The sequence below is a fragment of the Endocarpon pusillum genome (assembly GCF_000464535.1).
Source record: "Endocarpon pusillum Z07020 unplaced genomic scaffold scaffold6833, whole genome shotgun sequence".
In the NCBI taxonomy this organism is placed as follows: Eukaryota; Fungi; Ascomycota; class Eurotiomycetes; order Verrucariales; family Verrucariaceae; genus Endocarpon; species Endocarpon pusillum.
The window spans coordinates 97,440-110,289 of NW_006916613.1; the positions used below are offsets into that span (position 1 = coordinate 97,440).

Below are 12,850 nucleotides of genomic sequence, written 5' to 3' on the forward strand. Positions count from 1 at the left end.
TACCTTCTTTGCTGCAATTCTTGGCGGAAGTCGAAAAGCAATCTTTATTAAGTGATACCTTACTATTAAGAATAGCGTTCCTGTGAGTTTAAATGAGTTAAAGTATACTTTAGCGGATAATTTTATTGCAGCCTTAGTGATAAGAACATTAAAATATTTTGAGTACAATTATATTATTTAATATCTCTGCACAAAATAATAAGATTTCTCAAAATTTTAAGATATAAGAATAATCTATTAAGGGCTATCAAATGATATTATTTTTATCTTTATATTTAATAATTAGGGTAATACAAGCATAATAGCATTTAAGTATTAATAAGATTTGATGATCTTACTGCCAAGGCTGCAGTAGAATTATAACACTAATTATCTACACTGCCAAGCTCATGTAATTGGCTGCTAAAATAATAAGCTAAAAATGCGGCCTACAGGAATCACTATTATAATTAGTGTAAAGTCAAATATCCCTGCCTTTTTGAGTTTAGTTAGCATATAAGCAATTTTTTAGGGCGCCAAGGCTGCAGAACTATTGCCAAGCTGCACCATATCAAACTGGGTGCTGCGCCGGTACCAGGCAGAAGTATTCATAATACGGAGTTGGTAATTTCGGGCCCCAACAGCTCTCAAACGAAGCCACTGATGCTTAAAGTGGTAAGGGATATCCATCATGGTGATATAGATGGCTCATAACAAGAGAAGCCTCTCGCAGAGGGTGCGGCGATTTTGTGAAAACTAGCTGCTGTTAGCACTAAGTTAGTTAGGCTTAACAGGGTCATGCAGTCAAAGTCTCAATATACGCTAAGCGAGAGCGTTACTGGCGTACTCTAGTACGTAGCTAGCCGGTAGATGGTGACCCAAGATTGCCTGTAACGTCATCAAGACCAGGCCGGTCTAGATACTCTTGAACTTTTGTGTCTTAAATGTTGGTCCATCAAGTGATTTAGAATTTATGATATACGTTTAACTAAGGCAGTGCCAGCACATTAGATATGCTACTGGACTAAACCCTACATAATCAGTCTAGGGGCAGAATCTCAGGGGTGCCAACTTCATCGCCCGGTTTTGTGGGGCGGTGCTCGGCCTGAAAGACGAAGAATTCGGAACAAGACATTCAGTCTTTGCCCAACTTGAATGTCAGCCTCGTGCTTAGACAGTGCAGTATCAGGGTCCTCCAGCTTCCAGCACAGGCCGCCTGCAAGGCTGAAATCTCTTCAGGCACTTCCATACTTTATTTATGTGAAAGCCACACATTGCCCACTTGCTAGTGGTGGGATTAGCACAGCACATCTACATATAATGACGCTGGCAGCAGACGCTGTCAATAGCAAGTAGCAGCGATACGAGTCTAAACGTCGCCAGCTACTCACATGGACACGACAACAACTTCATCTCTCGTCAGTCGCCGTGAGGGCCGGACGACGCGGAGAAGTAGCCAGAGAGTTGAGGATGTGGAGCGCGTTTGTGAGCCTGACGACCAAGCGATCCCGGCCCTGTGCTTGTGTTGACTATCAATGTCTATGCAGATGTTGGGAGGAACAATCAGGCATCAGCCAAGACGTCGAACCTGCGCAAGATCGTCTGTTCTCTTATTCGATTTGATCTGTGGACATTGGATACGCTAAGAAGTGCATTTTTCAAGACGCATCCTCAAATTATCAATCGAGGCGTATACGAGCGATTTGAAGAGCTTTTGGACGCTGAACTAGTCGCTCTGCATGAGTGGGAAGACCTCTATGAGTTTGGATTCGAGGTCCAACTCCAAGGCTATTTAGGTAGACTCTCCGTGCAGCAGCTTCTTGAGTATGTGCGGGACTTACGTACCAGCACGTACTATGCTCAACTAATGCATTTGCGGCTGGTAATGGCGGACATGGTGAGGACTGAATTCCAATATGCCGAGAAAACATCTGACCGGACAATTCTTCAACACATGGACTGGTGTAAGACACATCAAGAGTACCTTGCTCAGCTCGTAGCGGGCATCTGTGTCAACTCTCAGAACCTCAGAGCGATTGAGAGAGAAGCCAGCTTTCTGCGGGACCATGTTAAGCATGCAGTCGAAAGTGGGGACCTTGATGACACTACCCTTATGCAGCTGAGGCGGAAGTTTGAGGCGCTGCAAGAGCTCTACCCTGATGTTTGTGTTTCTATATCCGGAGACCGGAGAGATATACTAACGTATAAACATGTCTTGTGGTGGTAAGTGAGCTAGAAGGCTAAGCTTAATCTCCAGCTATTACTTACAACTATAGGGACCCAGATGCTGAAGAACGACGGCTCTCAGAGCGCGACCAACCCCCAAGGACGCTGTCGAAGCATACACTAGCGCAAGAAACGTCAGCCCGACATTATCCTTCCTTGTTCCCACAATCTCCCTCCTCTCCTGCATCCCAGCAGCACTGGCTTGGTCTCATGCTTCACGTCAGGCCGGAACTGCGAAAGATGCCGAGTTCTACCAGCTGGTCTCCAGCTCCGCTATGCAACTGCTTGGAGTGGTAACGCTGATATGGCCGACAGTATTCCATGCTCGTCTGGGTCGGCTTTCGTGGGTTTTGACTTGGATCCTTGCGGGCACAAGCGCTTGCTTTACCATGCTCGCAGTGCCGCTGTACCTGCTTCTGCCAATTTCTTGGAGTGCATTGCTGTCGTTTGGTGGGAGCATCGCTCTTGCTTTGGTGCTATTGCAGCTTATACATACGATTTAGGTGAGGCTGGGTGGCAGTGGACAAGGATTGTGTTGACAAAATCCAGAGTTGAATTTGGAGCAACATACCATATGGTGGGCCATCTGCATCGAGTACAACAAATGATCGACCGGAGGACCATGTAGAACCTGATGCCATGCATTTATGAAGGATGTTGCATATAAGCATACCGCAATTGAATCAATACTACGGTATCGGCCAGAAGTAATGCTAGTGCTTCTGTTCCAGAACGGACTCTTAACGAGACAGCTAAAATTTGACCGGGTAGCGGCACTGGTGTGGCCAATATCTGTGGCTATCGACCAGAGAAGCTTCTAGGCATCCAAGTGGCGCTGTATGATAACTAGCTGTTACTAGAACCATGCTAACAGTATTTATGCCCCTTACCATACCACTAAGTTAAGTAGTAGGCAAATGGTCTGTGCGTGCAGCTTCTCTTCTCCGCGTTCCTGAATTGATCGCGTCTCCCCAAATATTTGTAGTGTTGTCGTATTGTAATTTGGCAATCGAAATTTACATCTTCAACCATGGACTGCCTCGCACCTGGCAGGCTTTAGCTTAGTGATTAAGTCAGGTCTGTTTGTCCCAATGTGTGAATAGTACCTCTTCAATCCGGCGACAACAAGCCGAGTCCGAAGCCCTCCTCCCCCTTTACCTATCCAGCTCCCCCTCTTCTACACGCCTTTCAACGCAAGCACATCAACCATGACGGCCACCAACCCGACCACCCTCCACAACGCCCCTTTAGTCCTCGACAACGGCTCCGGCACCATCCGCGCCGGCTTCGCAGGTTCAGACCTCCCCACAACCACCTTCCCCTCTTACGTCGGACGACCCAAACACCCGCGCGTCCTCGCCGGCGCCCTCGAAGGCGACACCTTCATCGGCAGTCGCGCGCAAAAGAACCGAGGCCTCCTCAAGCTGAAATGGCCCTTAGAACACGGCATCGTGACAGACTGGGACGATATGGAGCGGATCTGGCGGCACGTCTACGAGAACGAATTAAAGACCATGAGCGAGGAACACCCGGTCCTATTGACCGAGGCACCGTTGAATCCGATTCAGAACCGAGAAATCGCAGCGCAAGTCCTCTTCGAGACCTTCAACGTGCCGGCCCTCTACATCGCGGTGCAGGCCACCCTCTCCCTCTACGCCGCCGGGCGCACCACCGGCGTCGTCCTCGACGTCGGTGACGGCGTCTCCCACGCCGTGCCCGTCTACGAGGGCTTCGCCATCAACTCGGCCATCCGCCGCGTCGACGTCGCCGGTCGCGACGTGACCGAGTACCTACAGACCCTGCTCCGCAAAGCAGGCTGGGTCTTCCACACCTCGGCCGAGAAGGAGATCGTGCGCCAGATGAAGGAGACGGTCGGCTATCTCGCGCTCGACCCGCGGAAGGAGGAGAAGGAATGGGCGCGCGGCGTCTACCCGGGCGCAGAGGAGGAACGAACCTCCAAGATCGTCGAGTACGCGCTCCCGGACGGCCAGAAGGTCAAGATCGGCGCCGAGCGCTTCCGCGCCCCGGAGATCCTGTTCGATCCCGCCTTGATCGGCCTGGAGTACAGCGGCGTGCATCAGATGGTCGTGGATGCCATCCAGCGCACGGATATGGATCTCCGCAAGAATCTGTACGCCAACGTCATCTTGAGCGGCGGCGCGACCTTGACCAAGGGCTTCGGAGAGAGGCTGTTGGGCGAGGTCAAGAAGTTGGCCATGAGGGATACGAGGATCAAGATCTACGCGCCGCCGGAGAGGAAGTACAGTACTTGGATTGGAGGAAGTATTTTGGCCGGGTTGAGTACGTTTAGGAAGGTGAGTCTTCTTTTTTTATATATAAAAAAACCCCCCTTTTCCTTTCCTTCCAGGCTCAGCTGCTACTACTACGCTGTGTGCGCTGCTTCGTGGCGCTAGGCGGGCGGAAAGCGCGAATTAGTTGTGCTGACGATTCCGGGGTGATATGCAGATGTGGATCAGCATCGACGACTGGCACGAAGATCCGGATATCATCAACATCAAATTCGGCTGAAAGAAAGATAAGAAAAAAACAATCGATAAGAACATGGTCTGTGATTTTGGTCCCGCTTCGGTATGTATTTTGCGCTCTACTTAAAGAAACTGTATGGAAAAAGGTACATAGGCGCACAGCATTTCGTATGGGAGGTGGCGCAGCAAACGGCATACGCATACGCATACGCATACGCGAGGAAGCGGAGAAGATCACACCATCGAAGCAAACTCAATGGAGGGCGGGAGCAAGGGAAGATTTTTCTTGCACGGCAATCTTGTTTTGTTGGGGTGAGGGAACCCACCCGGCTCCAAGGGCTATAGTATGTGATGGGAAGCTAGGTCAGTCCTCGTTGGCAGCGGCAGTTGCAGTTGTGGTGCAAAAAGTCGGACTTCTTCCATGGAACGCACCTGCAGTGGGAAATTACCAGGAACGTGGTGGAGGACGGAGGCGAGTGAGCCCTGTGTGAGCCCTGTCAAAGTGGGAAAAGCGTATTGTTCGCTTGCTTGCTTGCTTACTTAATTACTATACGAGATACTCATACCCAGAACCAGAATTAGATTCAGAATAGCACCGCTTTGATGAGCGCGAGGCATGCCATGGCAATCCGATTACTCGTATTAGCCTCGTCTGGAGTTAGATGAATGGAGTCAACCCTTGAGCCCGCAGTGTAGGAAATACTAGTACTCCTAGTAGTACCCAAACAATCGAGGTTGAAGTGATATCGGGGTCTTGGCATTGGGACTGTGGCAGGTTGATTTCTAGGGGGGACGGTGAGGGTCTAGAAGGTCGTTCTGAGTGGATATGTGCATGGTCTATGTCTATCTATCCGATATCTGTCGGCTTGCGGGTTTGGGAAGTTGAAGGTGGGATTGAGGTGCGGAAGGGATGGTAGGAAGTATGTTAGGGATGGTCAAGAGAAGATCTTGACGGCGGTTAAGGGATTTGACATTTGCTTGCCTCCTTGTCATAGCCTCCAGCCTGACTAGTTGAGCGAGGTCAGGGATCCTGGTAGAATTCAAGTGAGAATAGGAGCAGGGCATTTGCCGCTGTAATGCTGACGAGTTGAGGATCGATAGGATGGTAACGCACGCGTATTAGGCAATAGAGTTTCGAACCTGTATGTTCGCTATGCTTTGGGATTGGCATAGAGGTGACCTTTTGCATATGCCGTTCTCTCCTGGCTTTTTGTTGACGAGCAAGAAAGTACGCTAGAGCCAGAAGACAGAACCAAGAGGGTCGTGCTACAACATAAAAAGGCGAAATGGAAGAGAGGACAATGTGGCGCGAAAAGAGCATCTTGAAAGGTCTCGGAGAGAGCCAGGCCCCGTTCATCCTCAGGAAGCGAATATCTGCACAAATTCTAGCATGGAGATTTCCGACACAGCTGATAGAGAAGAGTTTTGTGGTGTAGAAGGCATTTCGACACCGAATCTCCTAATGGTATGAGGGACAGGAGATCTTGGAAACAGCCACCCTCTATCATATCAGCTAGTACATCATCTGGTTAGAGACTGAGTACGGTCCGCCTTCCACAAATTCGCGATTTGAATCATAACATCATGCGGTGCAACAAAATTGAAAGAGAACATTCGATTGCATCAGATATCCAACATGACAGGTCTTGGCAACGGCCACGTCGGTTACTTTAACCTGCTGTTGCATTTGCATACAGAATTGGTGGTGTGCGGCCTTATGTGGGTCGGGGTCCAGGGGAACAATAAAACGCAATAGTTCTTACCGTGAGGAAGAAACATCAACCACGCAGATTGAATATGTGGTACGTGTACCGCTTCGATATCGGAGGAATGGGTCGACCGAGTCAGAGATGTACTGTGCTATTCCTCTTTCCTTGTCGGTTCCGAAATCGGTCGTTGAAGCATTTAATCATAGCTCAATCCTGGTCGTTCTTCGTTTTGGACTGGCCATTGCGCCGAGTAGCACAGTGTTCCCTTTTCGTTCGATTGATCTTCCAGATGTAGTCACAATGCATTTTTGGCGCTGCTGTGTCACAATCGACATTCGTTGATAGGGGCCGCAGGGCACGGGTCCCTGGATGCAGCTATCAAGCAATGCAGGGTAGCTCGATTCTGCACCCCACAACCGTTGGCTTTCAAGTTTGACGAGAGTATCAGGTTGTCACTGAACAATTTCCCCATGGGGAGCTGCATGAACGTTTCTCCAGAGCCAAGACTTGACCCCTTTGGTGTTTGTTAGTGTGTCTTTGGTTCTGCCGATGTTGTACCAGATCATGTTCCTGGCCTCTAGGCGTCGAGCCGTTCCCTTTGAGAGCTGGAAGAGCTAGGTAGACTTGAGCAGCAGCGGATTGTATGAGCCGGAGCTATGTTCCCATACAAGGCACCCCTTCGATATGGCTGTTGTGCTACCCAGTAGCGCGGCTTGAATTGGTGGGCGTGCAACAGGTTAAATAGCAACCCCTACCTCCCTTGCATTACTACTGTCTCCAGACCTGCAAAGTAGTTGATCCATTTCATCACTCAAGCATCACTCAAGCATCCAGCAGCCGAATTCGAACTTTATGGTCAGCAAGCACCCTTGACTTAGCTACTCCGGTAGGCACAAGACAGCCATCAGCCAAATGCTGAGGGCCAGTTCGCTCCCTCGACGTTATCTAGTCCCATCATGAATAAAACTACTCAACGTTCATTGCAGGGAAGTTTTCTTGCACAGGCAGAAGGTCGATTGCATGAAAGACGGCCGTTGTCGTGAAGAGTAATTTTGACAGAGATGAGACTTCCTACTGGATAATTTTCGGAACCGAATTCCGCAAACGGTCGCTTAGTGCATATTGCTGTAGCGCCCTAGCCCAGAGGAGCGGCGTATGTTATGGAGGACAGAGAAATGAAACCTCATAAAGTCTTTCCTTGCTGAGCGCGACTGTCTTACCGTGTTGTGCTCAAGAGCGATTTCGAGAGGCCCGTATGGGATGATAAGATGATAATCCGTCGGTTCGTTATTGATGGTTCAACGTAGGCCCACTCTGGACATGTAGATCGGGAATGGAGCTTGGTTGATCCGGGGTCCGTTACGCGGTAGACTGTTGCACTTCGGTGGGCCTCTTGTGGGGAAATGCAGCTAAGCTGCACGATGGTCAGATCGAACAAGGCTACTCAAGTACTCCGGCCGTTAGAGCAGAGAGGATGGAGTCGCCGGGATGCGGTTTATGGACCAGGTACGGTGGATTGCTTGCACCAGCGCTTCACTGGAAAGCATACCTAGGTCGGCTCCTAAGGCCGGAGGGGCAGAAAGGTGCTGTTCTCATGCGCTGTGATGTGATGATTTATTTGAGAGATTTTTGCTCTCGATTTCTCCTGGAGAGGTCCGGATCGTACTTGGCCCAGGTGTACGAGTAGTGTCCCAGTTTTGAAGCGGCTGTATTGGTATTTACACGCATGGCGCCGAGGGGCATGATGACTTCTCCAGGAATGGGATTCTGATTACCCCCATAAAACTGGTAGCTGACCGCTTGGATCAACACGTGGCATGCATCTTGATTATATTATCACCTCTGGGCGTAGTTGGCCGTCATGGCAATGAAGGTGGATGAGTATTGGATGAAATAGGTGATTAAAATTGGTCAGAGTTGGTCAAAAGTGGTTTCTGTTACTCGATAGTTAGGTTGTCAGTGGGTGAAATTACGGCATAGTGTCTTGGGGTCTTTCCCCAAGCACCACAAGGATCTTAGGGGTGTCATTTGACATGCGCTCGGCTCCCTACTGGTCGGTACTACGTACCGCTGTGGTAATAGCAGCTACTGGCGCCATGATCATCAGTCAATCGGACAGATCAAGGACATACCACGGAAGTAGAGGAGATTTTGCAGAGTTTTCCGTGGGTAGTACTAGTAGTCGTATTCAATTCAGGGCTTACCTCGGTACTACTTGGTCTTCAGTGCAGCCGAAGCTGCCACCCTGAGCTTTCCATGCATTTCCCTCATGGAAAGGAGATGAGTGGTATGACGCCACGACAGCCAAATATTCGGTGATTGAATTTTGCCATGTCGCTAAGTTAGTGATGCTCTCAAGCTGTAACCTACTATGGTGGCACTACGTAGCACTACTAATCTGCAGGTCAGAGATGCGGTGCTACTACGCGAATTATCTGCTCACCGCCAAGGTGCGGCTAACATGGGCTTAATGTTCCTCCATTGCTGTTACTTTTTTTGACGCTGCTTGTTTTGGGTTCCGAACCCAGTGCTCAGCTGTCGTCTGAATTTGGATGCTGCGTGACCATGCAATTTTGTCCGCGCTTTCCATTTAACTGCAAAGCGCAATATGTCAAATCAGAACGCCTCTGGAAGCCTGCCCCGGTCACCTGTAATCACCATGCGTCCTCTGTACGGTACCGTATCTGGCCTCTGCCCTTCCCCCTCCTGGAGTACATATAGGCAGGCGCGGCTGCCTTCCATCACGATTCCTGCGTTTATTCCGGCAAAATTCTAAAGTGCATCTCGTCATTCATCAAACTCAGTTGTCCCGTGTGGCTGCACACGTATCACATCACAATCATCACATCATCCTCACCGAGGTCCAACATACACTACCAAGCAATCAGACAATGCCTTCCTCATCGGCGATATACAAACTCGTTGAGCCGCATCCACATGCGACTACCCCATACATTCACACTGCGCGGGGTGGTGCTGGCAATGTAGCCAGCGCAACATCGACTACCGACGGCTCCAACGCTACCGGCCCTGCCTCCCGTCATCCCTCACTATCCACCCCAAGGAGGACAGTCTTCACTTCAGGGCGAGGAGGCGCAGGCAACCTACATACACAATCCGAACGAGCCATCTTTTCTTTCGACGAGGAACTTGAGAGGGAAATGAGACAGACACAGGACCTGGCGCCAGTGTGCTACGTTGGCAGGGGAGGAGCGGGGAACAAATTCTATGTGGATCAAGCCATTCAAAGAGTCGAAGCTGCAGACTCGGACTCGGCAGTGAGCACCAGCAGCAGCGAGTGCGATACAGCTCCAGATACTCTAAATCGCAAGCTGAAGAAGGGATGGGGCAAGGTGGTAGGCTTTGGCCACTGGTGACCACATCGGGCAGCCTCTGACCGCTTCACTCAGATTGCACTATTCTAAGCCTGCATCATTTGTGCACCTTCTAATCATCGTCTGCAGAGAGAGCCTCAGATCGAAGAGCATGGCGCTATGGAAGACAGAAAATTGGTGTTTGGAATACCCTACTTCACGAATCTTCCTTGGGTTCATCGATGGCGTTGATCACCAGCTGGGGGCGTCAATATTGATAGCATTTTCGTAAGCGCTGGTACTGCCGAGATGGTGGTCACTGTGTATCAATATGGTATCGGGGATTTGAGCTCGGCTTACTATCATGGGTTTGGTGTATCCTCAACATTGCTGATTTCAGTTATGATTCATTGTATGCATAGCGCGGGTGAATGGAGCTTCCATTGCAGTCATCACTTATCAGGTTGAAATATCATTGCATTCTCCACGTGTATAATCTGTGTATTTTTGGTGTATTCTTAATGAAATTTTGTGTAAAACTTTATACTGTATTTTATATCGAAATAGCTGTGGCTTCTGCGCAGAATTCTGTGCGATATAGCTGCGAGTTCTGTTGATTTTTAGGTAAAATTACAAATTACTAGATAATAGACGTCATTTTAGCCTAAATATGTATAGCTCGCTTATTTTGTAGGGCGGAATGACAATCAGGCCGCAATTTTGAATCTTGACCTCAGACGTGCTGGCGCACATGGACTTAGTCATCGTCCAAGTCACATAGCTCGGCTGAGAACTGAGGCAATTGTAAGGGATTGGAGGTGTGTTGCTTATAGCAGCAGTATCGAGTACTGGATCCTCTCACCTACTAGTAATATGACTCTTCGCGACGAGTAGTATCCGTCCAGTTAGATATTGAATTCTGCTGGCTCAGCGTGAAAGCCTTGGATTTCATCCAAACGTATGAAATATGGCAAAGAAGCAGCCCGGTGGAGGCGAAGTCCTAAGTCTAGAGATCTGTTTGACCGTCAAGACGGTGATGACGCTGCTATGCGAAATGTGTGACAATCAAGAGACCAGCGAGAACACCAGCGGCTCTTTCGTGGCATTGCAGATCATCCGCCTCTCCAATTCGGGGCCAGGCGCCCCTGTTGCTGAGCTGAGAGCAGACACCAGGAAGTCTGCCTTGTGCCGCAGAATTGGACGAATCAAACAACGATGAACTGTGGTAGGTAGAACCAATAAGCCGCCTTGAATCTCAGCCGCACCTTTGGGGCACGAGGCGGGAAACAAGAGGGTTAGAAGTGTCGTACACGGGCCTTGTTGGGGCTTGTTCCCCACAGACGCTCACCTCTTGTTCATTAGCAATTTCCTCATTTCGCGACGTTACTTTTGTAATGGAGACTCACCGACTTACAGAAACCCCAAGTCTTGACATAAGTTATGGCTTCAAGTCGGAGGTCCACGTTTAACCCCGCGGACATCCGCGCGACACCCCTACAGCCCCGCAAGACGATGACTTGGACCGTCTTCGCACAGCAGCCTACACAGCCAGCAGAGCCGAGACTACACCTAGCATTGTTCCCCAAGTACTGGCTCAGTCGTGACTTGGGTTCTACAATAGATCCGAAATGACGAGTAGGCATTTTACATTCGTCGCCCTCTGACACAGGTGAGTACAGATGACTGAAGCCATTGGTTGGCGATACACTGCTTATGCTTGTACGTTTCTGCCTGGCAGGAGGATCAAGGCGACCTTTTAAAGGAACGAGATGAATCGCCCACAAACGCACCGCGTACTCGGTCACAATCAGTGGAACCGTAAAGGAAGAACCTCAGGTATTATTAATGGCGAAACATGGTTGTAACATCCACGTCTAAAGTGGCAATGAGCAAGGCTAATTCGGGGGCGTGTTTGTTTTTGCGCAGCCACATTGCAGTTTGCTACTGTACATTGCGAAAGTCTTGCGAAAAACTTGGCGAGGGTTGGAGTTGCTGGCGCTGCGTCGTTAAACAGAAACAGCTCTTAAGGCTTTTTTACGGATCTTTATTGTACAATTCTTATATCAAAATGATGCTGAGCTCCTTTTAATTCTAATAATATAGATTTTAGATATATAAGATTCTTCTTTAAGAAGTAGAATTTACTATATAGACAGTCAGCTTTACCAATCAAGATCTTTATCATTGCTTATCTATATCATTAGAATCAAGAGAAGCTCAGCATCATTCTGATATACTATCTACATAATACAAATTTGTGGATGACCCCTAAGAGCTGTGTTCTGTTTGACAACGTGGCGCTAGCAATTCTTGATATAACGCTAAGGATTCGCAACACTTTCGCAATGCACAGTAAAAGGGTGGGCGGTTCCTAGATTGCAAAGATGAGCAATTCTTGTATGCGAATAAGTTTAATGAAGGATCTGACAGGACATTTAATCCAACTTGTTTGAATTTCAAGCCCTCTTGAACATTCTTTGATTCCCATTCCATCACAGCCATGCATCTCCCCGACGTGTTCGAGTCTTCCTACAAGGTTTACAACCGATACCAGGAGCAACTCGTGTGCTTCGGCCCGAAGCTTGGCGCCAAAATTTACGGGAGTTCTCGGATCCCCTTCCTCTCCCCCCCTACTTCATTCCCCTATTTCTCTACCAATACTCACTCAAATTTAGGGAATAATGAGTTCTGAACAGGGAAATAGACGGCGCGTCTGCCGAAAGTCTTATTCGATAGATCCTCCTTCTCCTGCGGCCCCACGAACGCTAAAAACGATGCTTGATACGCCGCGCCGCGCGCGCCTCCTCGCCGATGCACGCCACACAGCTGGCAAACTACCCCGTACAGAGCTATTTAAGATACATAATATATCTGAAACAACTGGCTATCGAATCATCAAAGAACGAACTGCGCGCCGTAGTCAGAAAGTCCACAATCGAGGTCGAAAGCAAGTACTTGCTCAATATGAGTGTGAAGCAATTGAGGCAATAGAAGATGCCAATTTTGGCTTTGCTTCTTCTAGTCATTTCAAGGTGGCAAAGACTATTGGTATAGCTAATGGCTCTGAACGTGCTATTCAAAGAAAGATAAAGGCTGTTAGCGTAGGGGCGTATATAGCCGCAGACTCATTCTCAGC

The 12,850-nt window shown here is 49.0% G+C and overlaps 3 protein-coding genes across 3 annotated transcripts; all 3 read left to right on the forward strand.

Annotated features, from left to right (window-relative positions):
* Positions 1–1,370: 1,370 nt before the first annotated feature.
* EPUS_04516 (uncharacterized protein) lies at positions 1,371–2,502 on the forward strand (the record flags this gene model as incomplete). The annotated part of the gene is made up of 3 exons (XM_007807291.1): positions 1,371–1,464; positions 1,527–2,202; positions 2,256–2,502. 3 exons carry the CDS (start codon positions 1,371–1,373, stop codon positions 2,500–2,502), a joined length of 1,017 nt encoding a protein of 338 aa, XP_007805482.1.
* A 911-nt stretch (positions 2,503–3,413) lies between these two features.
* On the forward strand, positions 3,414–4,734 carry EPUS_04517 (Actin-like protein; the record flags this gene model as incomplete). Its single annotated transcript, XM_007807292.1, has 2 exons — positions 3,414–4,520; positions 4,672–4,734. 2 exons carry the CDS (start codon positions 3,414–3,416, stop codon positions 4,732–4,734), a joined length of 1,170 nt encoding a protein of 389 aa, XP_007805483.1.
* Positions 4,735–9,291: 4,557 nt separating this feature from the next.
* On the forward strand, positions 9,292–9,825 carry EPUS_04518 (uncharacterized protein; the record flags this gene model as incomplete). Its single annotated transcript, XM_007807293.1, has 2 exons — positions 9,292–9,756; positions 9,811–9,825. 2 exons carry the CDS (start codon positions 9,292–9,294, stop codon positions 9,823–9,825), a joined length of 480 nt encoding a protein of 159 aa, XP_007805484.1.
* Between the last annotated feature and the right edge of the window lie 3,025 nt (positions 9,826–12,850).